General features: G+C 43.9%; 1 protein-coding gene across 3 annotated transcripts in view; it reads right to left on the reverse strand.

Moving 5' to 3' along the window:
- ABCC5 (ATP binding cassette subfamily C member 5) overlaps window positions 1–14,898 on the reverse strand; it is a 45,916-nt gene extending 31,018 nt beyond the window's left edge. For 2 of the 3 annotated variants that reach the window (XM_083612688.1, XM_083612693.1), the window contains exons 1-2: window positions 14,740–14,898; window positions 10,819–11,001 (exon numbers count right to left, since the gene is read on the reverse strand). In XM_083612688.1, coding sequence (XP_083468814.1) covers window positions 10,819–10,947 — 129 coding nt within the window. In that variant the 5' untranslated portion in view covers window positions 10,948–11,001; window positions 14,740–14,898. Of the gene's footprint in view, window positions 1–10,818; window positions 11,002–13,772; window positions 13,796–14,739 lie in introns of those variants that run through there. The other variant, XM_083612689.1, reaches the window with a different exon arrangement.
- Window positions 14,899–27,133: the final 12,235 nt, after the last annotated feature.

The following is a 27,133-nucleotide window of genomic DNA, read 5'->3' on the forward strand; positions in this document are numbered from 1 at the left end:
CAAAGGATGCCCTTAATAAGGCAGTTAAGTCCAGCTGTTATTGTTCCTTGGCCTAGAACACCACTCCTGAAATTAACTAGCAAGCACCAATTGTCAGGTTATTTTAGTTTATCAGAACTCACCTTTTCAAGCAGGGGAATCTGTAGATATCAAACGTGTGACAGAGAGAGGAGTGTTCAGTTAGGATGTAGGAAACCCAGCCCACTGATTCTTGAAGTGGGATTGGGCAAGTCACTAATTAACTTACAAGAATGCCACAAAGCTAAAATACCACATGAAGCTGCTAGCAGCAAGAATACCCAATACTTTACAGATTCTTTTTTAGATAATGTACTTTAAACATGTGCTTCATAATTTTACTTTCTTACAAGACAGATGACTTAATGACTTTTTACAGACAGGAGAATCTACCAGAATAATAGTATAATCTAATCTCCAATATATAATTAAACAATTGGTGGTGTATGACACAAGCTTTGACTAGTGCCTATGAAAGCCCATGTGGTACAGAATACAAACTGAGCTGAAGAGAGTTAAAGTGTCAGAACATGCCATTCTTTTCTTCAGAAGAATAACTCTGCCTCTTCGCTCAGTAACATGGCAAGTATTTGAAATTTTCCTGGCCACTGCTCTGCTCAAAGCACATAACGAAGATGTTATTTTGCATCTTCATCTTGTAGCCCAGTCGAGACACAAATGTGACTTGCAATAGCATAGCCTCAAGTGAATTACTCAAGCCCTGATTAACTTTTCAAAAACCTTCTCCAGTTTGCCTCAGAGCTCCCACGAGACACAGTAATTGAAAATCCTATCATCCTCTATAATCCCACACACGAAGCTATTACATGTGATTTGAAAATCACAAGGCCTTTATAGCTGTTCATTTTCTGAAACCATACTAAGAAGGTGGGGGAAAGAGAGAGAGAGAGAGAGAGAGAGAGAGAGCGCTCATGAAATAAAACAGCCAGTAACATACTATACCGTATACATGTAGCTCAGCATAAGAGAGAAGTGGAGGTGCAGGTGGTTAACCTTAGCTAACCTAAACAGGTATTGCTTCCGGAAAGAAAAAATACATTACAGTACATATTTCATTTCAATGACTGAAGCAGATAAGAGAAAGCTGCAAGCACCTCTAACTGGTTTACAGGGTTTTTTAGGACGGTTTTTTTTATTAAAAAAAAAATCCCTATGAAGGAACCCTAAGATGGTTGGATAGTGCCTTATACAGTCATACTTCAGGTTTAATGTGCTTCAGGTTGAGCGCTTTCAGGTTGCACTCCGCAGCAACCCAGAAGTAACGGAGTGTGTTACTTCTGGGTTTTGCCACTCGCGCATGTGCAGATGCTCAAAATGACATTACGTGCATGCGCGGAAGTGACAAAACGTGACCTGCACACACGCAGACGCACCATCGCGTCTTACGTTCTGTTCAGGATGCGAACGGGGCTCCAGAATGGATCCCGTTCGCATCCCGAGGTACCACTGTATGCCTTAAATGCAACTCCTGCAACCCAGCTGGTGTCAAACGTATTGCTCTACTTTCCTTTGGACCACATCAGCAAAGCCAAGAGAGGGGTCTTTTGTCTGGGCAGCCCAAACACACACTGCCCATGCCGTCGCCCTGGGGAGGTCAATATGGTGTTGCCAATGCAGCAGTCTGACTTCACCCCCAGAGGCACACTCCATTTTCTTTCAAGACAGACTGATGCCAACAACAAAGTAGTTAAGTTAATCCATGTATTGCCTGGTCTGGGATAATGGCTCACCAAATATGGGTCCTTTAAGGGAACATAGGGAGTGGCTCCATGCCAGAGAGCAAGTGCGTGGGCTTCTCTCCCTCAACTGTTTGTGAGTTAGAAACACAAAAGGCCAGAGTTGACTGTTGAATTATGTGAGCTATAATCTGGAAGCAAAAACTATAATCTGGAAAGGCACAGAGAGAGAGAGCACGCCATGTCTGACTTCTCCTGGAATCTAGGGCTGTGGTGATGGGAGAAGCAATATCCTCTTAGGGTGTTAATGCTGTGAACCCCTCAGTCATAGGATCAGCTTGTATTGTTGACAATCACCTGTCTCAAGAGACAATGGAGTGCGCCTCTGGGGCTGAAGCCAAACCAATGAAGAATCATAACGCTTGCTGTGGCTGCAGAGACTGGTGGCAGTAACAGTAGTAGCAGTAATAATAATTCATTATTTATATGCCACCCAGCTGACTGCGTTGCCCCAACCTCTCTGGGCAGCTTCCAACAAATTAAAATGGATCTGTGTAGGGTTTACTCCTTAGTTTTTTTTCTCCCAAAGATGTTCCACAAGGCAGTGGGTATGGATTTTCCCTTGGGGTATGTGTGCATGTACGTATATGCATATACATATGTACATATACGTGTGTGTATGTGTTGTATATATGTGTAAATAAACCATACATCATAAAGACTCCACTGTGTCTCATTCTGAAGAAAACATGAACTCTGGGTAAGCACCTGGAACCCCCTGGAATCTTACAATGCTTGGAGATTGGGGTGGCGTGAAACAATATTTTTATTGTATGCCTGTTTATTTTACTGTATTTTAATGTTAGTATATTTTCTTATCTTGTTCTAAACTGCCCTGAGATTCCCCAATAGGTGGTATGTAAATACAGTCGTACCTTGGTTCTCGAACAGCATGCGTTCCGGGAGTGTGTTCGACTTCCGGAACCATTTGAAAACCAAGGCGTGGCTTCCAATTGGCTGCAGGAGCATCCTGCAGCCAATCAGAAGCTGCTCTGGCCTTTCAGCTTCTGAAAATCATTCAAAAACCAGAACACTCACTTCCAGGTTTCGACCGTTTGGGAGCCGATTTCTTCAGGAGCCAAGGTGTTTGAGATCCAAGGTACAACTGTACAGTACTTTAATAAATAAAATAAATTAATTCCCCCAGTCATGTCACAAAGTCAACTAACAAAGAGCCTAAAATAATGTAAAGGAGCCCTTCTACCTGGAAGTACTACATCAATCCTTAAACATTTCTGGGCCACGACAGCATAATGCACAATTACTACACAGCTACAAGCGCATTTCTCATCCTTACTTCAAGGCGTCACAGGCCATTAATGCAGGTATGAATAGTGTTCCTTTGGTCTTCAAGCCACGGTGGAGCGGATGGGGGATCATACAGAAAAAGAGCATCTACTCCTGCAATTCTTCCATTTTAAAGTGTATAAATGGCATGCACCTCCTTAGCATGTATTTGCACTGTAAAAATATTCAGAACCTGCAACCCTGGACTCATATGCTCCTAGCCCTGCCCCCATCACCCTTTAAGATTACCCACATCTTGCCACCTAGAACCACATAAACTGTCGTTAACTTATGGTTTGCTGAAAGAAGAACTCCAAACCATTTAGTAACAGTCTTAGCAAACTTTGATTAAGATTAACAACAACTTAGTGTTTGGACGCAATGTTAAACTGTAGTTAAACTAAAATGGAACTAGAAGATTCTGATCTCTTCCTCACAGCCAGGGAGGGGGGAGTACACAAGGCTGAGGATCAGTGCAGCTCACAATATACATATATATTGCAATGTATAATCTCTGGGTGGTGGTGGAAAGAAACCACAATCTATCTTAAAAAAATTATTTTACAAGGATTTTGCATTATGGAAGGGTACAGCTGCAGCTAGCGCTTTAGTGCCCTCATAGTTGCTGACAAGACTGAATTATGCATTGTTTGTTTAATTATTACATTATTTCTACAATTAACTTAATACACTCTAAGAACAGAGTTTTGGCTGCCCACAAGAGCAACTTGCATTTCCTCCCTGAATTACTTAGCTGTGTAATCCAAAAGCTCTACTGATATTTTTTAATGAAATGCAACTCAAAGAGAACATTACAATCTTTTCTGAATATTTAGTTTTCATCAGCCATAGTACAGAGAATCCAGTCCATTTTACTCCTTGTTTGCAGAGAATTAGCAGGAGCTTCACCAAACTGGATTAAGTACCAACTTATTTGCACTTCTACAGTCACACAATTAAGTTTCTGGCTCACTATTTGTCCCTGCAGTTAAGAATAATGAAAAGAACAGCAATGCGTCTGCCAGAAGCACAGTGAAATTTAACAATCAATAATGTTATGCAGGGCTGTTCTTCGCAGATCAGGGGTTGGGGTCATAGTACGCAACGTATCACAACTCTAGGAGTATTTGGGTCCTCTAATTAATGAGAAGTCAAGACAGCAGCGAGCAACACATTCATGCAGCCTCCCACAACATCCTGCCCTCCAGATGCTTCGAACTACAGCTCCCTTCATGCCTAACCGCTGGCCATGCTGGCTGGAGCTGATAAGAGTTGTAGCCCAAAACATCTGATGGGCACCAGGTTGAGGAAGACTGCAGTAAAGAGACTGTCACATCGTTATGCAAAGCTCCATCATTTTAACCTAGTTTAAATATTTGCCTAACATAACCAAAACTTCTAGGGTTCTTCAGCAACATGCTCCCCTAAAACCACTGACGTAAAATATGAATACAACTCTCACAAATAGTTACTCAATTCAGCACATTTACATAATGTGTTCCTTGCACAGTCTCTCCTCACACTGTGTGATTTGTGGACTTCCTTGCCAAGCAAGGTGTTAAAAAGGCTTAGTTGCAATAAATTTCAAAAAACATGTAGCCTGGAGGAAAGAATAGCAAGAGTTTGATCACTTCAGCAACTTCGTTTCTACATGTCTTTTATCCTTCTAGCAAGGCCCTTCATTATTTCAAGTGACAATTTAATACTTTTGTTTTTCAACGAGGGCCACAGCCAAGTTTCGGGTTTGGTTTTTTAAAAAATAAAAAGAAAGAATGTGCAAGGCCGCCCTATTGCAACATTTCCCATGTCTACTCCATGGGATGCAGAAATGCCTTCTGTCCACCAAGGGCATCTGAAGGCTAGGCTGCAAGGACACAGGAGGGGCCTGAATTGCAATGACAGAAAACAACAAGACCCGCCTAGTGTCTGCCTGGCACAGCTGGGAGGAGAAAAGAGAAGGCAAGTACAGATCAAACACCCTCAAAAAGAAGAGGGCATGAGCAATAGTTCTGCAAGAAAAGAGGAACTTAGATATATATTGTTAAGGAGTTAACAGGATAGCTTTGAAGGGGAGGCTAGGCAGATGACAGAAATTGCAACGGTAAGAGCAATCCAGGAGTGCTATGAAGCAGAGGCAAGCCAGTGATTATATGACATTGCCATGTGGGGGGCATGAAGCTGCCTCTCACACTACAGTTTTATTTATCGAGAGTCTAACACAATAGAAAACTGAAAACAGAAGGTCAAGTGTTCTGTGAGGGTAGGAATAAAAATAATTCTATAAGAATAGCTTTGTAAGTTTTATATACCTGTTACGGAAAGGGGGGGGGCATGTCTTACTCACCTTCTTCTTCGCTACAATATATCAATTTATTTCCAATTGTCAATGTCAAAAGGGACTAAAATTTATAAAATTCATAGAAAATCAACGTGCCAATTTGCTCAATTTCTCTAGGACTCCATCACACCTCCCCTGTCCTCCATAATCCCTCAAGCAAGGTGTCAAGACCCTAATCCTGTCAAATCACTCTGCCAAGCCTTTCCTCCGGGCAATGCCAGGTGGCAGACTATGCATACATGGACCATTGTCTTCTCATCACCGGCACTCAGGATGTGCTTATCTGCGCATATCTCCAGCTCTGCATATTCCCCCCTCCCTCCTCCATATGTTAATCCGGTGTAACCCAACCTCTCCTTAATGTATTCATGATGTAATCTGTGTAACCCAACCTTTCCTTAATGTATTCATGATGTAACTGGGATGTGTTTTGCACTGTATTCTGGGACATGGGGGGAGTTTCAAAAGTTCATGTCACCCCTTTCTCGCTGTTCAATCTTGCCTTGAACCTGTTGCGCAATAAACTTGGATCTTCTGCAATTTGCTCCTGTCCGGCTGAGCTCATTTTCTTCCGCAGGGACCCACGGACTTAGTCCGATGAGCTGGGTGGCAGAGTAGCCCCGCACCCAGATTTTAGCCGTAACAATACCGAACTGCAAACATCATGGGGAAAGAAGATGGTAATAAGGTACCCCAATGGAAAATGGACAGGTGTGGGAAATACAGTATTTAGAACCAACATAATTAATTAGGACCATCAGAAGTATACACAGTATTCGAGAGACAGCATTCCCCAGATTTATAAGACAGCATTATGATACTGTGTTTTCAATCTCTTTTCTAATATTTCATTATGTGGATTAGCCTCTTTTTTCCTGTCGCTGCACAGACTTGGAGAGCTCAAATGAAAACTCCAGGATAACAGCAGGTCATAGCAAGACTGATTTCCTGTCTTGTTTCAGGCAAGAAAATGCTACTTGTGAATCATTCTGAACACAAGGAACATTAAGTGTGGGAGAGCATACTGTCATGGCCCAACATTTTTCCAAGCATGAATGATGACAAAAGGCTGTGTAGCCTACACTGTGAAGTGAAAACGACACAAGCAGACCAGCTAAATTTATAAATTTCATTGCTGATACCAGCTGATACCAAGAGGATATTTCCTCCCACTCCACTGGATAATCCTTTCACTTTTTAAACTTTAACAGGGCCACAAAACTCTCTGTTCTGGGTTGAGTGGCAAGGCAGTTAGTTGAAGGGGAGTAAAAAATAGCCCCAGATCAGTTTAAATCCAAAGAAACTCAGTCTCCTCTGATGCCCTCACACACCCGCAAAATTGGCTCCAAAATGCTGGGAGATGCTCTGGAGCAAATAGGGAGGAGGACACAGAAGAAAGAAGGGGAAGCCCTGTTGGATACAACCCCCTAATTCTGATTTTGAAAAATGTTTGGCTCAGCCCATTTTTGCAACACAATTGCAGCTCTCTTGATGTGTGTATCCAGAAATGGATATTGTATTATCCATGCTTTCGACACCTTCTTTTTAAACTCTTTCCTCCACAATTTCACAAACATTGTTCGCAGATACTTAACAGACCCACGTTCAATTGGCCAGATTATGATAAAGGAAGCCTTCAAGGAGAGCAGAGAACATTAAAAATATGCTACATTAGCTGCACAGTCCACAGGCAACTACCCCTAGCTGCTTCAAGCTTCTCTGCTGAGAATGTTACACAATGCATAAACCCAAGCTAGGACATAAACCAATCTGAGGAGCTATCAGACTACAGTGGCTGCAATGCTCTCAAATCCTTGTAGTTTAAAGAGAATGATGCCTGCCTATAGAAACACTGTTGTCACCAGAAATGTGCCAGTTAAGTGCTACTATTGGATTCTGGATTTCACCCGTGGAACCAGCTTAGTGAAAGGTCACCACCAGCATTTGAACACAGGCATTCTAACTTCCCCTAACAATGAGAGCAATATTCTGCTGAGTCACAAACAACAGCAGGAAGCCTATAGCATTAAGGAGAAGCTAAGAGCTGACACTGCACTTGAAACTATGACCCACAGCACAGTCTTTGAGGTTCCAAGCTCTTATGGGGCACCTGCTTAAAAAAACAATGGCAGGGGGAGTTTTCCATTAACTCACTTGAACACATTCCTTCATTTGGGGGCAGGAGCAGCAGCACAAAAGCACCAAATATATTGCAGCATAAGCTTTTATGGGACAGAGTGTGCATCTTCATCAGATGCAACAAAAAAGATGCAGCCCTGGCTCAGTTCACATCACAGTAAGAGTGTTATAGGGCTGGGCAATATTCAACATTTCAAACATATTCAGGATTTCAACATGGTGTGATAGGAATTTTATGGTCTTAGATATATGGAAATGTTCATAAATGTACTAACCAAGCATGTACATAGATTAGCACAGGAAGACCAATCTGGAACCATTTTGATTCCTAAACTGAGCAAATGTTTTCTCTGCAAGGTCAAAGTGGGAAACCTCCCCATTGTCTCTTTCCTCACAAATCCTGTCTTAAGGGCACATTTAAGATATGAATAGGGTGTGAGCCTGTGACATGGCCCAGGAACTAAGTATTTATCATTACAAAAGATTGGCCAGGCTACCCAGGCAATCCAATCAAGTAACCTGCCAGACAGGAGATAAACAACGACAGGAGAAAAACAACATTCAAATTTCTGTTTTAAGACCGACTTTTTGGTGATGTAGGTGTGATGTATCTGAGGGGTGGTCTTAGGTTACACCCCTTCTGTGATGTATGTATGATGTTTCTGGGGGGTGTTCTTGATCTAAAGGGTGGCAATTTCAAAAGTCTTTATAAGGCCTTGTGCGCCATTTTCTTGGGTTCCTCCTCTCTCCTGCGGGTGAGGGGAGCACCCTGTTGCAACAGATCAATAAAGATCAAGCTTACTAGCTGCTTTGCTTCTCAATATGCCTCTGTTATCTTCTCCTACCAATAGGGAACCTATGTAAGGACTCTACATGGGCTCTTGAATACCCCATAAGGGAAAAGGGCAATTTTTGTTTACAACAATGGCAGTGTATCACCAGCCAAACACTGGTCTGGTGATATACTGCAATGTTGAAAAAACAAGCTGCATTGGCCTCAGCCTGCGAGGCCCTTGGTGAAATTGCCGCAAGAGCTGAGGCGGTTTCACCCCAGCACCTAGCAGGCTGGGACAACACAGCCTTTTTCTATGGCTCAGCTGGGGCGCAGGAGGGATCCCACTAACAAGACTCAATGTGTTTGGGTATAGTATTTTCTATCATATAAAAATAGGAATTCTCATGCACAGAGCAGCCATAACTAGGTAAGGTAAAAGGTAAAAATTAGGTAAGCAACATGCCAATCATGTTATGCAATCATAAGCTGCTTTCTGTTAACATTAACCTTTTCCAAAGTTTCCCAGAGTATTGGTTTGTTGCTGTTGTTTATGCATCTGGTTGCAAAGCAAAGTATCCATCTCTGTCAAAATTACTAGGCCTCCCACACTTCCAAGAATAATTGGATTTTCCCCCCAATCTAGGCTGCACACATTGCAAGAACAGCAGTAGAGCAGCAGAATGACAGCAGACAATTTCCGGGGCAATTTTAGTATTTATGTAAAACCCTAATTAAGATGCAGATTTTTTTTAAGGCAAGGGCTAGAATTTCATAAAATGTGTACAATGAAGAGTCAGCACTAATACGATCTCTGAAATGCATGGCTGTTTGCATGAAATCTGATTCTTCTCATTTAGCCAAGAGTGTTCACTGGTTAAATTTGGTTTTCTTATGATTGCATCATGAACTTTTTTCTAATAAGTATTAATAATTTTAATAATAATTTTATTATTTATACCCTGCCTATCTGGCTGGGTTTCCCCAGGAAGAAGGAATTTCCATTTTACCAGCACTTTTCACAAAAGATCTCAAAAAAATCACCCATCCCTCAGTAGGTAAAAGTATCCCCTGGCTACATACAGCCTCCAGAAACCAGAAGGCCTATTAGAACTTCAACACTTCATGGCACACAAATGGATTCCAAACCCTTGCTATTACCATTATAATTATGAATATGAAAGGACAATCACACTCACTGAAATCCTCATGGTACTAAATAATATGCTCATCTCAAAGCAGCCTAGGTAAAGGTAAAGGGACCCCTGACCATTAGGTCCAGTCGTGACCGATTCTGGGGTTGCGGTGCTCATCTCGCTTTATTGGCCGAGGGAGCCGGCATACAGCTTCCGGGTCATGTGGCCAGCATGACTAATCCGCTTCTGGTGAACCTGAGCAGCGCACGGAAACGCTGTTTACCTTCCCGCCAGAGCGGTACCTATTTATCTACTTGCATTTTGATGTGCTTTTGAACTGCTAGGTTGGCAGGAGCAGGGTCCTAGGCTCTGTGGTTTAACCCACAGCGCCACCCACGTCCCCAAAGCAGCCTAACTACCTGCAATAAGCAGGGTGTCTATGAATTAACCCATACTACTTTGACTGCCACACATCAAGAGCAAACTGGTTGACATTCCACAGGTGCATGCATGATTCGAAGGGTGCATTGCTTTAAAAAAAGCAGGTGATGAAGCATCAGCACCAAGACATACAAGGTTCGATCTACAGCACCTCCATTTAAGATCTTGGGTAACAAGAGTTGGGAAAACTAATGAAAGCAGCTGCGACACAAATCTGACTCTACTAGGCAAATCCATCAGCAAGGATACACCAGTACCGATAATAATAGCATATAAATAAGCCAGTGACAACCAACAATTTCATTCAAGCAGACAACAGGGAAAGTTTCTACTATCCAAGAACTCTCCTTCCTTGGAAGTTTTTAACAATTATATAATTCTATGATCTGTGAGAGTGTATCCTCATCACAGGTCTCTTTACTGCATGACACATAATCTACTGGAATCTGGCACACAGTATTTTCTGTGACAGCAACTGTGAAATTCTGTTTGCTTGTTTGTTTTTATTAAATCAGTGGTTTAATAAAATCAGTGGTTTTTATACCACCCTTCATCTGAGGATCACATGGCAATTTAAAATATAAAAACACAAAGATACATAACATAGTAACAAAAATTACCAATAAACACAGCAGTTTAAAAGGCCACAGATGGGTTTAATTAGCCAAAGGCCCGAGAGAAGAGGAATGTTTTCGCCTGGCGCCTAAACATATGTAACAAAAGTGCCAAGTGAGCCTACCTGGGGAGAACAATCCACAAGTGGGAACCCACCACAGAGAAAGCCTGTTCTCATATTGCCACCCTCCGGACCTCTACAGGCTCTTCATATGTTCTCATTATAAATATGAAGCTGACGTAATAAAATTAAAGCTGCTAAACTAGGCAGTTCCAAAAGCTGCCACTCAAAAGACAAAAATCACAGCTCCTGACCTTGTGTTTGTCTTGCTGGTAATTCAGCCCGTCTTGTTCTTCATGTTGGCCTGGGCTGCCTCTCTCCCTCACATTTCTATACCCAGGACTGGGTATAACATATTCTTTTCCTAGATCGATATCTTTCATCTTCTCCTTCTGTTAACGCCAGGGTTAACAAATGTATCTGCCACACAGAAAACTCTGGAGGAAAAAGAGACAAAGCAATCTTGCATTAGAATCATCACGCCCTGTATCTTCTTAAAGGATGTTTTAAACAAGCTTGGATTGCAGTTTTTGAATCCTATAGCAAAATATGACCATGCTACTATCCTTCCGTTACCACCTGCAGATCCATGTCAGAAATTAGGCAAGCGCCAGGCACATTTTGTGACTGGTGCGGGTCCAACTGCTGTCACACAGAGATCTCTTAATGCCAGGTTGGTGATTGGGGAAAGCAAAATGTCACTTTGAGAAGGATCTGAAATATTTTATTTCAAGCTTGAATTTGATTTATTCTGGATTGTTTTATTTGACGTTTTAATGTGTTGTAAACCACTTTGAGATTTGTTCTTTACAATATAAAGTGGTATAGAAATGGAATTAATCATCGCCATCATGAATTTGGAGGGGGGCGGTGCCAAGACATTCCATTGTGGCAACTGTAACCTAGGTCTAAGGTGCCATTGGGTGATTAGATTATATACCTGAGTGTCTAACATTGCTGCAGATTATATGCCACATCCCATGCACTATCCTAGCAGTGATCTCAAAGAGAAACACACACACTACTCCCTAAAAAGTTTGTCATGCAAGTTTCAGAAGCAGCATTTGGAGTCCATGTGCCTGAAGATAGCTTTATCATCTGTTCTAAAACACTTCACAATTCTTAACATGCAGCAGGATATCTGCAAATGCAGAACCCAGCCATGATCTTGACAAGCACAGAAAGGTCATGAGGGACTACTGTATTTGACTGAACAGACCTATCAACACACTCCTGAATTTCACTACATGTTTCCGAAAGAAAAAAACACAAGATGTAGCAATATGAATAAAACTAAGCTTTTGTCGGACGGAACTATGCATTAGGAAGAATGGAAACCCAGCTATTCTAAGCAGCACAAGGCACAAAGTTGGCTACAACAAAACACATACTTTAAGTTCCTACAGACAGAAAGTGGCAAAAAAGGGATTATGCCTCATGGTAACATAAAAAACAAATTGCAGTTCTGTCCACAGCTGTAACATACTAGTCTATAAGGAGTTATGGTACTTTAAGGGACAGTGTCTATGGGTGCCAATCTCCACAACAATTGTTGCTATTTCAGACTGAATATCCATATCAGCAAAGAAGGTATAATTGCCATTGCACAAACATAGCAATAGCCGCTCTAAGCCTCCCAGTGGGAAGAACATATTCCTTTTAGAAATCTGTTGTTTCATCTTTATTCTTATAGGACCCCACTCAAACTATTTTATGTTACTCATAACTAAGAATCTATTTTCCACATAAATCTGTCAAAGAAACAGGTTTATTTTTAAGGCAAGGATAAGAAGATGCAGTCACTTTTGAAGAAATGCACATGCAGAAACAAGCTGTTATTCTCTGCAAGTTCATTTGAATGTTATCTTGCACTATGCAATAGTTACAGCCAATGCACTGTATTAATGCACCTCACACTGTGTCTCAAATACAGCAACAATGCAAGTTCAGTGTATTAGTCACTAAGGCTGCAGTCCTAATCTTATGTAATGGAGTAAACACCATAGAATTCAATTGGTCTTAGTTTCAAGTAGAAAATAGTTGGGATCACACTGTAAGCAACTATACCTTCCATAGGAACTCCTTCATGTTACTATGTTTTCATCCTCCCAATGACGTCCATATTCCTTTCCTCACCCTTTTTTAAGGTTATGGCAACAAATCAACTGTCTATAAAGCCATCCCTTGGGGTGGGGGTGGGGAGTCACCTTGATCTGGTGTCATTGCCTTTGATACCCCAAGGGCATTTAAAGCAGTCTTTACAAAAAAAATTAATACATCATCATAGCAGATCTATGAAACAGCCTCAGAGTGCATGAGTCTGCAAATCTTGCTATGTTGCCATGAAATAATCATTTTTGTCATTGGTAAAAACTGCACAAGTCGTCACATGAATTTAAAGATCTTTAGAAAAGCTATTTTCCAACTGTCCTTTTCATTTGCAGCTCATCAGGGTAGCTGCATTTAACTTGTTCCAAGGGATCTATACTGAACCCCCTCCCCCAAGAAAAAAAACATCCACAGAACACCACTCCCTTATAAAATTTCTGGGTAGTCAGGAGGATGATTCTGCATCCTCTCTCTGTGCTGCCAGATCTGATGCTTGGTCATCCATTACTTTGTTTGCAGCACCATCTGTGGGGCCAATTTATAAACAGCAGCAAGCAGTTCTTGTTTTAAACAACACTTTTAATGCATAATTTTAGAACTGTGGGGCGGCAGCGGTTTCTCAACCCTTACGTCTCTTGAAAGGTACCCAGCACTAGACAGCCTCCCTTCTGCCACTGAAAACAGCAGCAGCAACGTAAACAAGGGAGGGGTCCTCAACCTGTAAACTGCTCTGCATAGGCCATTTCACAATCCCATTCACTTCCATGCAGATACCTGAAGAGGGTGAGGGACCGCCTTTTAAAAAGCACAGCAAAGTGAAAGAGGGAGGACTTGGATGACTGAAAAATCATTATTCTGCATGAAAAGGGAGAACAGGAAAGTCCTTTGTCACTAGATTTGTAGAAAGATGTGCTGTTCTGCAGGAGTGTGCAAGGGAGGGAGCATCCTAAACCTCTGGTAGGGCAGAGGTTTCTGTATTCATTCATAGGCTCTCCCCCCCCCCGCCTCCCTAAAGAAGTTACAAACAAAAATTCAAGGAGTGCAATCCGAATCACACTTACTAGAGAGTAAGGTTGCGATCCTAATGCCAGCCACTTACCTGAGAGCAAGCCTATGTCACTATTGAGCACGGTTGGCCTTCCTTCCCAAGTAAACAGGCACAGAAGTGGTCAGCCAGCCCTTCAGAAGGACTCCCAATGCCCTCTCCCCCCAGTTGCCCTCCCCACTTAAGGAAAGCGGTGTCTGTTTCACTGCCCCCTTCAAGGCTCTACCCCAAAGGTCCCGATGAGGAAGAGCGTGGGTGGCACAAGGAACTGCCCAAGTTTGCAAAACGAAGAGGAAGAAACGAATCTAGGCTCCTGAATAAACTGGGAATGATGGGGAGGTGGAGGTTTTTTATTGTTGTTTTTTTGCTTGGGGGAGAAGAAAGAAAGGAGGAAATGAGATTCCACTTCTTACTGGAACCGAGGCTGCATCAGCAATTAGGGAAGGCCGTCCTTTTGGTACTGTTAATCTTCTGACTGCATATGCAAATCTATAGATAGATATGTATGTCCCCTTTCCAATCCTGCCCGTTCCTGGCCCCACCCCGCACGAAATGTCTCATGCATTCATAGGCCGCCGCCCCCTCCCATAAATAAATTACAAACAAAAAACCCCAGCCCAAAGTCAAAGGTATTGTGGGGGGGGGAGAGAGAAGGGCGCCTCCCCGGCGGATCTTTTTCAAAATGTCCTCCTTCTCTCCCCCCGCACCTTCCAAAACACCCCCCCCCAAAAAAAATACCAAACAGCCTCCACCTTTTCCTTACAAGGAACTCCGTTCAGAGTCCAGGGTGGAGAGAAGTCTTCAGGAGCAGCTCCCCTCAAAATATATATATAACCCCCCCCCTCACAAAAACGACCCCTGAGGTCCCCTTAACAACCCCTGACCCCCCCAAAAAAGGGCTTCTGAGGAGAACAAACCTCCTTTAAGCCGCCCCCCCCTCCTCAAGTGTCTTGTGAGGGGAGGGGGGCATTTCCCCAATTTAAATAATCGCCCCCCTCCATTTGAATAACCGCCCTCCTACCTGGCTTGAGCGACAGCGCCTCTACAGCCCTCAGCGGCCCCGGAGCCACAACTGGGGTCAATAGGCAGCCCGAGAACCTCAGAACGGCTCCTCAGTCGCACTGCGCCTGCGCGGGCACCCGCGGGCAGCCCAGTCCGCTACCACTTACCACCACCACCAGCAGAGTCTTCTTTTCCCCTCCTTCACGGGGTGCTTCGGGAGATGTAGTCCGGGTTCCCTGCCTGTGCCCCTGCTCTGGCCGCGGAGAGGGACTACGCATCCCACAAGGCAGCGCGCGGGGCGGCAAGCCGGCTCCTTTCCCCGCAGGCTCCTCCCATCTTTATCCTCTCCTCTCGCCTGCCGGGTCCTGAACATTCTGAGCGCCTCTCGGGTTCTTCTGGGCGCTCCACACGTGCGCTTCCCCCTCCCGAGGGCGGCGCACGTGTCCGGGGGGGGTGGAGGCTTCCCAGCTCTGATTTTGAGGTATATTGCAGTGGGAGCTGCAAATTGCACGAGCCGGTTTTGAGCTGTGCGGACCCGTGCGCGCTTTCCCTGGTAATGGGGTCCCATTGAACTGAATGGGGTGCTGTGGGACTCGCTTCTGTAGGCCTGTTGTCGCTGTTAATCTGTAGTCTTTGCGCGCGCGGAGGTTTTGGGGAAAGGGGAGCTTCTCCCCCCCACCTGGAATGAGCTCCGTTGGATTTTTCTTTGTAAAAACGCCCATAGGATTTTGCGCTGCCCCGGGTGCTGACAACCCACGCTACGCCACTGGCGCTGATGCTGAGCCGGCTTCATCGGATGCGCGGAGTGGATAGGAGTGGTTTAGTTTTATTTGACAAGGTTCATGTACCGCTTTAATCAACGAAAACCTCATAAGTAGTTCAGATAATCAATGTGAAACATTCACTGCTAATACCAGTAACTTTAACAACAAACTAGTCTCAGGGTCGTTGCTTCTACCCCCACGTTAGGAGAAAGCTTTCCTGCGTTACATCGGGGTGGTCTAGATGACGCTCTTGATCCCTTCCAACAAGTCTATGATTCTATGCTATGCACATCAAGTTTATCATAAATCATAGATTTGGAAGTGACCCCAAAGGTCATCTACTCCAACCCCTTGCAATGCAGGAATCTCAGCTAAAGCGCCCATGGCAGATGGCCATCCGACCTCTATTTAAAAACCTCCAAGGAAGGAGAGTCCACCACCTCTGGTGGGAGTCTGTTCCACTGCTGAAAAGCTTTTACTGTCAGAAAGTTTTCCCAAATGTTTAGTCAGAATCTCCTTTCTTGCAACTGGAAGCCATTAGTTTGAGTCCTACCCTCCAGAGCAGGAGAAAACAAGCATGCTCCCTCCTCCATGGGACAGTCCTTAAGATACTTGAAGATGGCTATCATATCTCCTCTCAGTCTCCTCTTTTCCAGGCTAAACATACCCAATTCCTTCAACCGTTCCTCATAAACCAAACCGCACTTGGTTTCCTGACGCTTGATCATCTTGGTCACCCTCCTCTGCACATGTTTCAGCTTGTCAACCTCCTTAAATTGTGGTGCCCAGAATTGGACACAGTATTCCAAGTGTGGTCTGACTAAGGCAGAATAGAGATACTATTACTTCCCTTGATCTGGACACTAGACTTCTGTTGATGCAAAGTAGAAGTAAAATCAGCAGCCTGACCCCCTCCTCTGGCAACCTGCACAGAATTTTGCTTAACGGTTGCCATCAATTTGATTTAAATTAATTTTTATAATGAAATGTTTTTAAAATGTTGGATTATTTGATTGTTTGATTATTTGATTGTTGTTAGCCGCCCTGAGCCCGGCTTCAGCTGGGGAGGACGGGATATAAATAAAATTTATTATTATTATTATATCAATGGGCAGGGAGTTCCAACAAGTAGCTTTTCTTGTGGCTGCCACACTGAAAGACTGATTGCTAGCAAGTGTGGCACAAACGTTAGTTGGCACTTGTAAAGGTGCCAGTTCCTCACACCAAAGCAGTCAAGTGGGCATGTATTGAGAGTAACGTGGTCTGTACGTTGTGCAATTCATTGCATTGTCCTCTGATAACCATTTGCAGTTCCATCCTGCCCACACTACGCTGCTGGGAGCAATGATGCAGTTGATGAAGTGCACTCTAGTCTACGAAAGCATACGCTGTGATGTCATGGAACGTAAAGCTATTGATAGCAACTGGCCTTAATGGCTATATTTACCGTCAGTATCAGAAGCAGCAAGTCATTTCTGAGAGGAGAGCAATGCAGTTGGGTTCATGTCCTGCCTGCAGACTTCCCACAGGCATCTGGCTGGCCATTATAAGAACAGGATGCTGGACTAGATGGGCCATTGGCCTGACCCAGCCCTAAGGCTGGATATCTAGGATATGGGGCAGGGAGAGTTAAAACATTGGGGCTAAAAGGCCATGAATGCCTTGGTTATGGCTTTGCTTCAAAGCTGCTTCTGTGTTTTATTTCTGTAGCATTTTACGAAGTTACTGTCTTAGTCTGCAATCAACACACTTGCCCGAGAGGAAGCTCCGTTGGCTTTAGTGTGGCTTACTTCTGAAGACGACATGTCTAAGATGGCACTGTTAATTATTTTCCTGTATACTCCCCTGAGAGTTTTAACTGAAGGGCAGCACTGACATTTTCTAAATAAATATATGAAATGCAAGCACTCCATTAGATCCTACAGGCCCAGAACTCATGCAAGAGAAGAACAAGGTGACCTACTTACAAGGATACTATAATTAGCAATGGCTTCCTACCTTACTGACCACCTCATTTGGGGCTAAATATGTAGCATCTATTGTAGGAAGGAAATCCTTGGGCCTTGATTCAAAACCCAACTCCTGCTGACAGGCAAAGCTAAGGCCAGGGAAAATAGAATAATAGTCATCTAGTCCAACTCCTGCAATGCAGAAATCACAGAATCCCTAACAGGTGCTTCCTCCAATCTTTGCTTAAAAACCTCCAGTGAATGAGAGTCCATCACCTTCCAAAGCCCACTGCACCCATTTAACAGCTCTTACTGTTGGAAAATTCTTCCTAATGTTTTCTCGGAATCTCTTCTCATTTGAATCAGTTGGTTTGGGTTTTACCCTCTGGAGCAACAAAAGACAAACTTGCTTCATCTTCCATGGGACAGCGCTTCAGACATTTGAATAAACGGCCTCGGGGTAGCTTGCAATAAAAGGCCAATCAAAATGTAATTTGGATATTTCTCCTGGAGCCAAGTATGGGGGAAGTGCTATAGTTAATTTGCATATGTAAGCTATTGCTATGGATGATTTCCATACACTCATTTTTACAGTCCACTCTCCTCATATGTAGAGCAGGGATGGCAACCTGTGGCCTTTTGGAAACTGTTGGAGGGCTCCCAACAGCCCCAGCCAGCAGAGTCAAAGGTCAGCGATAACAAGACGGGGGGGGGGGCAGTGTCCAGCTCTCAGAGGATGACCTCCAAACCATCCTAAATATCTTCACAGAAACTTACAGAAAGCTTGGCCTATCACTCAACATCCAAAAAAACCAAAGTGTTGCACTAACAAACACAAAAATTTCAGAAATAGACTGGAAAAAGAAATTGCTGAATTGCAAACTTAAAAGCATGGAGAGACCTGGTCTGAATAGAGAAATTGGATTCTTATCTCATTATACATGATAAAGCTATTTTTAGCCATCTCACCCCTTGCTTTTTCCTGTAAGACCAACTGCAGTCGTTAACAGTCATCAACAGGTTTACCCCTCCCCACCCTCTCATTACATATAAGGGTCTCATTACATATAAGGGTCAGGTTTACCCCTCCCCACCCTCTCATTACATATAAGGGTCTGGTGACTTCGGTTTCAGTGTATCTGAAGAAGTGTGTATGCACATGAAAGCTCATACCAATAACAAACTTACTTGGTCTCTAAGGTGCTACTTTATTTTGTTCAAACACAAAACAACCTCTCTGCAGCACCACAAATCCAACTCAATGGTACAACATTGGAAAGTGATGATCACTTCTCTTACCTGGGTGGTTATCTTTCCACAAGGGCCAATATTGATGCCAAAATCCAGCATTGCCTGCGCTCTGAGTGCAGCTTTCTCCCAATTGAAGTGCAGAGTGTTTAAGGACCGGGACATTTGCTGGGAAAGCAAAATGCTTGTTTACAGAGCTATTGTACTACCAACATTACTGCATGCTTGCGAAACATGGACCACTCATAAATGCCATTTGCAACTCCTCAAAAGATTCCATCAACGGTGTCTCCGAAAATTTTGTACACTTCACTTGGGAAGACAGGCAAACTAATGCCAGTGTACTGGAAGAAGCAAAGATCAGTGTTGAAGCAATGAGTCATCAACTTCATTGGACTGGTCATGTTATTTGGATGTCTGATTATAGTCTTCCAAAGCAACTACTCTATTCCGAACTTAAAAATGGAAAGCGTAATGCTGGTGGTCAACAAAAGAGGTTTAAAGACTGTCTCAAGGCAAATCTAAAAAAATGTAGTATAAACACTGACAACTGGGAAACACTGGCCTGCGAGCGCTCCAGTTGGAGAACAGCCTTTACCAAAAGTGTCATGACCTTTGAAGACGCTCGAATGCAAGATGAAAGGGAGAAATGTGCTAAGAGAAAGGCACACTTGGCAAACCCTCACCGTGATCAACTCCTGCCAGGAAACCTGTGTCCCCACTGTGGAAGGATGTGTGCATCAGAATTGACCTTCACAGTCAGTTTCGGACTCACTGTTAAGACCATGTTCATGGAAGACAATCTTGCTTGGCTATGAGTGATCCATCCCCAAAGAAGTAGAAGACTCCTCTCCCATTCGCTAAGGACAGGGAGGGTATGCCCTTTTGTCAGCTATTTGCTAGTCATTGTACACCATTTACCCATAATTTCCCTAACAAAGGAGATACTTGTCAGGACCATTTAAATCATGGCTTCTTAGGTTCCTTAAGACAAGAGGGTTGGTGGAACCAGCAGTGCAGCTGATTGTTATCAGCAGGGAGGCATTTGTTAAGTAAATGGCTCACAAGGCCCAATAAATATTTGGCAGAAATTCTCTCCCCTCCCCTCCCCTTTCACTCCTTAGGCATGAACCTGGTGACTCCAACATGCAAATGTTCCAAGTCTAATGTGAGCATAGTTGAAATCACCCATTGCTACAGCATTTCCTCTTTCAGATGCCTTTTGATTCCATTCTCCATCTCATGATCACCCTCAGCATTTTGGTCAGGAGACCAAGTGTTCAATTACTAAACCATCTTAATTTCAACTTCCCCTTTCCTCAATAAAACAGTGGACACTCAAATGGAGCAAAGGCTTATTTAATTCTTTTGCAGGTGTGGTTGCTCTCCAACTCCCATCAGCCCTAGCAAGCAAGGGATAAGAAACAGTTGTAGAGCAACATGGAGAGCGGCAGGTTCTGCACTCCTGTTTTAAATATACCTACCAGCCCAGGGGCCTGGGCCTTCAACAAAACCAAGTGGGTGGGACATAGTGTCTGTCAATCACCTGACATCATGATATCAGATGGCTGACAAGGATGTGGGACAACACAGCTGTCAAAGTTTTCATTGAAGCTGCTGCTAACACAAAGCTTTGTGCTATTGGACCAAGGTGGGCTCCCTACTTGGGTGTTGGGGAACATACCTTTCTCTCACAATTGGGAGCTCACATTAAGCTCCCAGTTGCTCCTTTTGTAACCAGGTGACATAGATTGTCAGGTATGGAGCAGGTGGGCGTGGCTTGCAAGGAACAGCCTAGCAGGCAGTATTGGGACCACTGCCTGGCCAAATTTGGTCCATCATCCAAAATTCCCCACCCACAACCAAAACATGGCAGTTGTGGAGCACTCCTGCCTTTTTTCAGGATACTCCATTCCTGTCCCACCCTTCATTGCAGGGGGTAGGGCTAGATGATCCTTGGGATCCCTTCCAATGTGATAATTCTGTGATTGTATGATTCACAGAGCGTTCTTTGGCCACTGAGCACATTCTGTCCTCATTGGGTTGTCTGTAGCCATTTTTGCCCTGTTAGGTTTGTTCCCTCCTAAATAAATATGTTTCTACTTCTCCAAACATTAGGGTTCACCAAACACAGGGGTACCTCTCTCGTACTGATACCTCACTCTTATTTCTCTTTGGCCCCATGTCACCAAGTTTGCTATTTGTTAGTATATGATGATGATGTCAAGGCTGAGCCTACAAAACATAGATATTTTTAATATTTAAAAAAGCATACCGCTCCAGGGTAAGAACCTAAAAAAGGGTGAGGGTGATTTAACACTTGGGAAAGTTGTTTCTTTGTGACTTGGGAGTTGGCCACAACCGTCTCCTGGCACCCGATGAGAAACAAGACACCAGGAAGGACAACATGAAGCCATAATTTCTGACAAACAATTGCAGGTTTTGTTCTGACATTGTGTTCCAGAGCTCCTTTTTAAATGTCCTAACCCAGCAAGGAAGAACAGTGCCTGTAAGAAGCCATCTGGGGCTGCCAGTTGTTAAATGCACATAGTTGCCCGTCAACAAGAGCCAGATAGACTCCAATAAAACTCTCTTCTTTTGCCTTCAAAAAAAGAGGAAAAGAGCCAGATAGGAACCGTTAACTGCAATATGCTTTATGGTCCTCATGTCATCTGTCTTCACCATAATTTGAATGGGACCAATCTATATCACCTATATTTAATGGATAGAATCAACCAGTGTTGCACAGGCTGTGTGTCACACCCACATATATTTAAGGCTCATGATGCTTCTCTGCAAACAGTCCTGGGAACTGTTTTTTGCCTCTTACAGGGCTGCATCTCCTAGCACCCTTGACAAACTACAATTCCCAGGATTCTTTGGGGGAAGTCATGGGCTTTAAATGTGTGGCGTGTTGTTGTCGTTTAGTCGTTTAGTCGTGTCCGGCTCTTTGTGACCCCATGGACCAGAGCACACCAGGCACTCGTGTCTTCCACTGCCTCCCGCAGTTTGGACAAACTCATGCTGGTAGCTTCTATGACACTGTCCAACCATCTCGTCCTCTGTTGTCCCCTTCTCCTTGTGCCCTCCATCTTTCCCAACATCAGGGTCTTTTCCAGGGAGTCTTCTCTTCTCATGAGGTGGCCAAAGTATTGGAGACTCAGCTTCAGGATCTGTCCTTCCAGTGAGCACTCAGGGCTGATTTCTGTCAGAATGGATAGGTTTGATCTTCTTGTAGTCCAATGGACTCTCAAGAGTCTCCTCCAGCACCATAATTCAAAAGCATCAATTCTTTGGCGATCAGCCTTTGCCTGGGATAATTCATATGTATAGATGTCTCTGGGAAAATTTTTGCAGTCTGCCAGGCTACTGTAATGGTCCAAACTTTAGCTTCATGGCTGAATGAGGGAACGTTTGACAATTGAAAAAGAAAGTAAAAAAAATGCCTAAGGGCCACACTCCCATCTAAGCAATTTTCTGGGGAGCACATGCCAATGGTGGATGGGGACAGAGGCAAATCAACAAATGTAAATATTAACTTGGTACAGTAGGCTAGTTTGAAGTAAGGTGTGAAGTAGGGCTGGTGGGGTGTGGGGCCAGGAGAGAGTTGTGAGGGCCAGATAGAGGGGTCTGGGGGCTGCATCTGGCATTCATGTCTGAGGTCTCCCAGACTCACTCTAAGTGCTACACCATCAAGAGTAGGTAATATGAGATGGGAGCCTTGGGGACAGTAAATGAGGTGAAGGGACAACAGCAACTGTTCTCTGAGTTACTCTCCTTCTCCTCCACAATTTCTCTTCCCTGGGGCGCGAGCCTGGGCAGTGTGTATGGGGCCCTGGGCTGCCCAGATGACAAGAACATCTCCTCTTAGCCTTGCTAATGTGATCCAAAGGAAGGGAAAGCAATATGTTTGGCACCAGCTTGGCTGCAGGAGTTGCTGGAAGGAGACAGTGTACAAGGCACCATCTAACCGCACTGAGGGCTCCACTCCAGATTTGCATCGGGTTTACTTTGCTTCTCCCAAAGATATCCCACAAGGCAGCAGGTATGGATTTTTCCTCTGGGATTTACTCTCAAAGCATTTATGACAAACGAGGTTTAGGACCAGAGTTTTTGTCCTCCTAGATGGGCTCCCTTCCCAGGCTGATTAGCCCCATCTGCCCCTCACTTCCCTCTACATCTCGTGCAGAAAGGATTACATTTCCATGGACAGAACTAGGACAGGAGATATATCTGATGCCATGATGTTGGGATGCTTCTGCCTGTTGCTGTGTGCCCCTTGCAGACTCGGGGGCAATTCACAGGAGCCTATTTTCCCCAGGGGACGCTCTTTACCAATCACTTTTCAAAGAGTTCCTGGTTTCATCAGAGGCTCTTATCTCTTGCAACTCACTTCACCTTCTGATTCATCCCTTTCTGGCAGGTGAAAAAAACCAGCTGTTGTAAGCAAGATGTTAGGTTTGAATTCCAGGGTAAATGAGGGTAAACACAAATTGTTACAGCTTATAGTTCAGTTTTCTTATTATTAAATGGAGTTCTTGTTTCCTTGGACACACATTTCAAGTCTATTTAATTAGTATATTGATTGTTAAATTCCATTCTGATTGGCTTTATCGTTTTTGTAACGAACTATGCAGAAACTCTGGTTTTATTATGCTGGCTGTTTGACCGTAATAATAAACATTCATTCATTCATTCATTCCTACTAACCAAGTGGTGACTGAGAAAAAGCCTCACCACTAGCGAAAGCTTCCAGTCTTTACACCACACATTAGAATAACAGGGGCAGGGCAGGGGATGCATGTATTTAATTGTTTAATTGCTCCTGCAGGTGGTAAATTGGTTCTTTGCATTGGGCCTGATCTGGAGAAGCAAAAGAGCTGGTACAATGTAAAGATCTGGTTGAAATGTAGCGGTCCATCCCTCATCTTGTTAATTTCTTGCCATGGTGGGGTATCTTTTTATTCATTATATTTTATTAAATTTCAAAAAATTCACATATACACTCCAAAACACAATAATTTTTTCTTTTTTCTTTTACTTCCTTTCCCGTTTTCCATGGTGTTTAATTTCTCCCCTTTGCTTATATCATAACCACCATACAATAACCCATGGGTAGGCAAAGTAAGGCCCGGGGGCCGGATCTGGCCCAATCGCCTTCTCAATCTGGCCCGCTTACGGTCCGGGAATCAGCGTGTTTTTACATGAGTAGAACGTGTTCTTTTATTTAAAATGCATCGCTGGGTTATTTGTGTGGCATAGGAATTCGTTCTCTCCCCCCCCCCCACAATAAAATATAGTCCGCCCCCCCCCAAGGTCTGAGGGACAGTGGACCAGCCCCCTGCTGAAAAAGTTGGCTGACCCCTGCAATAACCTCTAATTTCTTCTGTTGCTCATACTTCAAATCCTGCTCATGAATTCATCATACTATATTGCTTTAAATATTCTGAAAAAGGCTTCCATTCTTCCACAAAACAGTCCTCATTAGGTTCTCTTATTTTTGCTTTTGGCTCTACCAATTCCACCTAGTCCATCACTTTTCTTATCCATTACCCTGGTGGGGAATCTCTAGCTTATGGACAACCATTTACCTGCTCCTGCTGCCACAGCACTCACTACAAAAGACAATCAGCACCAATTTTGGGTGAGGTCTCGCCCCAAATAGACGCAGTCATGCCCAAAATCAGCACAGATGGCAGCACCACTTCTCCGTTGGTTGAGGTGGCAGGGCAGATGGGGCACCCACAGGCGTGCTGCTTGGGGAGCTTCTGCCGCCTGAGGAAATGCCTAATGGTTGGGCTGGGTCTGTGTGACCCGATCCAGCAGGCTCTTCTTAGGTACCCAGCCAGCCAGAACCCTGATACTGAGCAAATTGACCTCAGAGGTCCCATTGGCTCCAGTCCAACCAACTGCAAATTACCTGGGCTCAGATTGCAGCCTGATTACGGAGTACTTTTCCCACACCACAATGGCGCCCTGCAAAATCCTTTTGCAAGTGCTTAATAACAGGCTAAGAGGAAGGGTTGCAAAATGACCTGTAAGAAGAAAACCACAGAGGATGCATTATACAGTGGGAAACTTGTAATAAATAGCCTTAAGCATGGACTCGCCTGGTGTTTTTAACACACAGTTCAGCCAATATCTTATGTTTCTTTTTGAATTGTGTCTTAGCTCAAGAGCACATTTAATGGAGTGGCTGGGTTGGAAATAAATTCTTCTTCTCTCAGTTAACCATCACTGTCTTTTGCTTTCTTTAAGATGAAGAACAATAATTTTTGATATAGCAGGATGTGCTGCCCAGGGTTAAGTATTGTTATAATTTGGGGGGAGACCCCCCCAAACCCAACAAGACTCCCCTCTCAGCCTCGCTGATGTGGTCCTAAGCAGAGTAAGACATTTGGCACCAGCTTGGCTGCAGGAGTTGCTGGAAGGCAAGATTCCAGGCAAGTTGAAAAATACAGTTTAAGCTTCCTTTCTGAGGAATATAGCAGGTGAAATGGAGGAAAGTGGCTATAAAATAAAGGGTCATTTTTGTGGCAGAGAACCAAGTAGCAAAACAGTGGAACTGAAAATAAAACAAAAACCTATTTTAAAACAGTATCAACTACAAACATTTTAATAAACATTTTAATGCTGCTTTTTAAAGATTGATTTGTGGCAAGCAGCCCAGGGAATATTTGCTGAGAGACTGCTATATAAATGATAATAGTATCAACTTTTCTTCCTTCTTCTCTAAGGGCTTTGGTCTATTATTGCCCGCCCAAATCTTCAAAACTTTCTTGATGCAAAATCCTTTCTATCATGTCCTCTGCTTGTTCCTTTTCAACGCCACACATAATGAGCCATGCAAAGTGGTTTTTGTTTGATTGTGTCCGACTCTTCGTGACCCCCTGGACCAGAGCACGCCAGGCACTCCTGTCTTCCACTGCCTCCCGCAGTTTGGTCAGACTCATGTTTGTAGCTTCGAGAACACTGTCCAACCATCTCGTCCTCCATCATCCCCTTCTCCTTGTGACCTCCATCTTTCCCAGCATCAGGATCTTTTCCAGGAAGTCTTCTCTTCTCATGAGGTGGCCAAAGTATTGGAGCCTCAGCTTCAGGATCTGTCCTTCCAGTGAGCACTCAGGGCTGATTTCCTTAAGAATGGATATGTTTGATCTTCTTGCAGTCCATGGGACTCTCAAGAGTCTCCTCTAGCACCATAATTCAAAAGCATCAATTCTTCGGCGATCAGCCTTCTTTATGGCACAGGAAAGGAGAGACGTCCCATGAAGCTTCCTCACCTTTCCTGTTGGAGGAGAAGCAGGAGAAGACCACTCCCCGAATCTGAACCGGACAATTTGGATGCATGATTGTACTGTGCTGCTTGTACATATGTAAAATAAAGAACTGTAAATATCTCTCTGAGTGAGCAGAGGGTGCTTATTGCGAAGAGCATACACAAACCATCACACCTATTAAGCACAGTAAAACATCAAACATTAAAAACTTCCCTATACAGGGCTGCCTACAGATGTCTTCTAAAAGTCAGATACAGTGGTACCTCAGGTTACAGACGCTTCAGGTTACAGACTCCGCTAACCCAGAAATAGTACCTCGGGTTAAGAACTTTGCTTCAGGATGAGAATAGAAATTGTGCTCTGGTGGCATGGCGGCAGCAGGAGGCCCCATTAGCTAAAGTGGTGCTTCAGGTTAAGAACAGTTTCAGGTTAAGAACGGTCCTCCAGAACGAATTAAGTTCTTAACCCGAGGTACCACTGTAGTTGTTTATTTCCTTGACATCATAGGGAATCCAAAAAGCATAAAACAATGCAGCCACATAAGATCATGGCTGATTCCCAGAATACAATATTGATTGTCCTTGAATCTTCCTGCCACACTTGCCATCCTCTCCTGCTACACCAATGTGGCGTGCCACACCCTTTGAGAACCACTGCCTTCAGTTCTTGAAATGCTTTGGTTCGCAGTGGATCCTGTGGAACAGTTCTACATGACGATATTGAATCAGGCCGAATGAGAGGGGGCTGCATCTGTCCCCACCTCATACAGTGAGGTCACCAGGGGCGCCCAGTGACGTCTTCTTGGGTGCACACACATTTTTGCACGCAGAGACCCTGCAAAAGCACATGGCTACCACTTACTTCTGCGTGGAAAAGTATTGAGGACCATGGAGTTGTATGTGCCCACTATCAAAAGACCAGCACTGATCGCAGAGAAGATGCAAAAGATGCAATGCAAAAAATGCTAGGCTCATTGAGCACACATCTTCAGCGGGGTGGGGGTGGGGGCTGCAATACACTACCCTTTCATATGCAACTCGCCTATCAAAGTGACTCAGCATTTTGCTAATCCCAAGATTACGTAAATCTGAGTCTGTGCATTTGTTCTACTGACCTTCTACCTGCTTATACACCCACACTTACCTAATAAAATCCCAGGCTCAGCTACCATT

The sequence above is a fragment of the Podarcis filfolensis genome, assembly GCF_964270895.1.
Source record: "Podarcis filfolensis genome assembly, chromosome: 5".
In the NCBI taxonomy this organism is placed as follows: domain Eukaryota; kingdom Metazoa; phylum Chordata; class Lepidosauria; order Squamata; family Lacertidae; genus Podarcis; species Podarcis filfolensis.